The 3,037-nt window shown below is 40.3% G+C and overlaps 1 protein-coding gene across 4 annotated transcripts in view; it reads right to left on the reverse strand.

The window, feature by feature from the left end:
• LOC106880090 (UPF0692 protein C19orf54 homolog) overlaps positions 1-3,037 on the reverse strand; it is a 27,303-nt gene that overhangs the window by 2,912 nt on the left and 21,354 nt on the right. For 3 of the 4 annotated variants that reach the window (XM_014929906.2, XM_014929904.2, XM_014929905.2), the window contains 2 exons: positions 2,396-2,485; positions 1,705-1,826 (listed from right to left, as the gene is read on the reverse strand). In XM_014929906.2, the coding sequence (XP_014785392.1) occupies positions 1,705-1,826; positions 2,396-2,485 (212 nt within the window). The remainder of the gene's footprint in view (positions 1-1,704; positions 1,827-2,395; positions 2,486-3,037) is intronic. The other variant, XM_052974413.1, reaches the window with a different exon arrangement.

Raw genomic sequence — 3,037 nt, forward strand, 5'->3', positions numbered from 1 at the left:
TATATATATATATATATATATATATATATATAATTATCATCATCATCATCTTTAGTTAATATCTGGTTTGGATGATTTCACAAGAGCTGGCAAGATCACCTCCCCCCCAAATGTACTCCAGACAGTGAAAAATAAATATCATTGAATAAACACAAGATTTAAACATAAGCTGCTATAAGATTCATGCTTGGATAGAACAACAGTAATCATACAAGGTTGTTAGCATGCCATGTACTATCCTGTACTTTTTCAACCTTGAAATAAACATGGCCTGGTCTCTTGTATGTGATTTTGTTTTTCCTTTTTTCTTTTCTCATTGTTTCTAACTTTTTTTTTCAGACAACAGCAATGTTAATTTTGTGGCTGAATAATTGCAGGGTAGAATAGGCCATGGCACACTATACAAGCTTGTCTGATTACAGTACTACTGCTACCAAAGCATGAAACTTAAAGCAGCTGATATCTAAATCTTGTGTTTATTAAATTATATAAATATATCATCATCATCATCATCATTATCATTATCATTGTTTAACGTCTGCTTTCCATGCTGGCATGGGTTGGACGGTTTGACTAAGGACCGGCGAACCAGATGGCTGCACCAGGCTCCAATCTGATCTGACAAGGTTTCTACAGCTAGATGCCCTTCCTTACACTAACGACTCCAAGAGTGTAGTGGGTGCTTTTTACATGACACTGGCACAGGAGCCAGTCAAGTGACGCTGGTATCGACCATGTTCCAATGGTGCTTGTTATGTGCGACCAGCACAGGAGCCAGTCAGGTGGCACTGGCATCAGCCATGACAATGGTTTCACTTGACTCAACAGGTCTTCTCAAGCACAACATATTACCCAATGATTGCCATGTACTCTTAAATGGGCCGGCTATACGACACTGGCATAAGCCACAACTACGGTCTCACTTGACTTGCTGGGTCTTCTCAAGCGAAGCATATCTCCAACCCTTGCCATATCACGGTTCACCTATTTGGTTCACCTCTCTGGTTCACCTATCTGGTTCACCTATCATGGTTTATTATTTAAGCTTACGTCGATTCCTCTGTTGTGTTGTTTTGCATGTATAATAAAATAAATATATACAAATTATAAAAATAATAATAAAATATAAACAGTACTGTTCCTACTTCATGGATTTTCACCTATCACAGTGAGGTTTTGGAACATAATGCCCACATTAGCCAAGGGATTACTGTATGTATATACACAACAGGCTTCTTTTAGTTTCTGTCTGCCAAATCCACTCACAAGGCTTTGGTCAGCATGAGGCTATAGAAGAAGACATTTGTCCAAGGTGCCATACAGGGGGACTGAACCCAGAATCATGTGGTTGGGAAGCAAGCTTCTTACCACACAGCCAGGCCTACACCTATATATACATATACATTATCATCATCATTGTTTAACATCCAACTTCCATGCTGGCATGGGTTGGATGGCTTGAGAGGAGCCTGCCAGGCAGAAGCCTGCACAAGACTTCTATGTTTGTTTTGACAGGGATTTTTATAGCTGGATGCCCTTTCTAACATCAGCCACCCAGCACAGTGGACTGAGTGCTTTTTAAGTGGCACAAGCACAGGTGAGGTCAGTTTTGGCATAGATAAATTGATAGATAGATAGATAGATAGATAGATAGATAGATAGATAGATAGATGGATAGATAGATAAATAGATAGATATACTGACCTGAAAACAGTTCTCCTTGTATGGTGTATCCCTTCTGCTGACCAATGTTGACCAGTCGATCAAGTGAAAAACTGTCCATCTTCCAAAGACGTGCACCCATGTAGAGGGCCGCAAAGCCACACCTGAAAATATTCTCTTTTGTTCATTGGACGGTCCAAGAAATGTTGAGTTTTTTGATATGTTGTTGATATATCAATGCATTGCTACCGATGGGTGGATATGTATCTAGGTGTGTGTGTGTGGAAATGCTTACATGAGAAACAGACAGGTAGACAGAAAGGTGGATGGTTGCATTAGAAAGTTGCATCACAGACCTTGAAAAAGCCCATCCTCTTTTCCTAGTAACAGTGTAATGGACTGAGAACTGGACAGTGGGCAAAGATGATGTCATTGACCACTTGATAGCCAGGTAATTCATCACTGACCATTAGAATTAACATGGGTTATGTGACTGACCACAAACCAGACATAGGACAGTGATTATGTTACTGACCACAAACCAAACAATTTGTTACTGACCAGTAGATCAACATGGGTCATATGACTGACCACAAACTGGACACAAGACTGACTGAGACTGACCACATGAATAATTACCTGGTTAGTTAGTTGTGTGTACTGGGCATTACAAGACATGAAACCTAAAGATTAATGAGTAAAGAATAAAAGCCATTCTCTAGAAAATACTTACTGGGGTCCCTTTTGTAACACCCCTTCAACTGAATGTCCAAAGGAGAGGCACACGGGTCGGGGCTGAGATGAATCTGAACCATTACAACTACTAAAGCAAAAAAAAATAAAGAGAAGAAAATGAAAAATGTTTAAAAAATTTACTCTTTTACTTGTTTCAGTCTTTTGACTGTGGCCATGCTGGAGCACCGTCTTTAGTCAAGCAAATTGACCCCAGGACTTATTTTTTGGAAGCCTAGTACTTATTCTATCGGCCTCTTTTTGCCGAACCGCTAAGTTACGGGGACGTAAACACACCACCACCGGTTGTCAAGCGATGTTGGGGGGGACAAACACAGACACACAAACACATACATATATATATACATATATACGATGGGCTTCTTTCAGTTTCTCTCTGCCAAATCCACTCACAAGGCTTTGGTCAGCCCGAGGCTATAGTAGAAGACACTTGCCCAAGGTGCCCCGCAGTGGGACTGAACCCAAGACCATGTGGTTGGTAAGCAAGCTACTTACCACACAGCCACTCCTGTTGTTGATGTTGTTGTTGTAGTTATTGTTTACTGCTGTTGCTGACGATGATGTTTTAAACAACAGCATCTTTCTGACACACTTGCAGTTGTGCCAAAAATCAAAAACTATT

This window comes from Octopus bimaculoides, chromosome 18 (assembly GCF_001194135.2).
Source record: "Octopus bimaculoides isolate UCB-OBI-ISO-001 chromosome 18, ASM119413v2, whole genome shotgun sequence".
In the NCBI taxonomy this organism is placed as follows: Eukaryota; Metazoa; Mollusca; class Cephalopoda; order Octopoda; family Octopodidae; genus Octopus; species Octopus bimaculoides.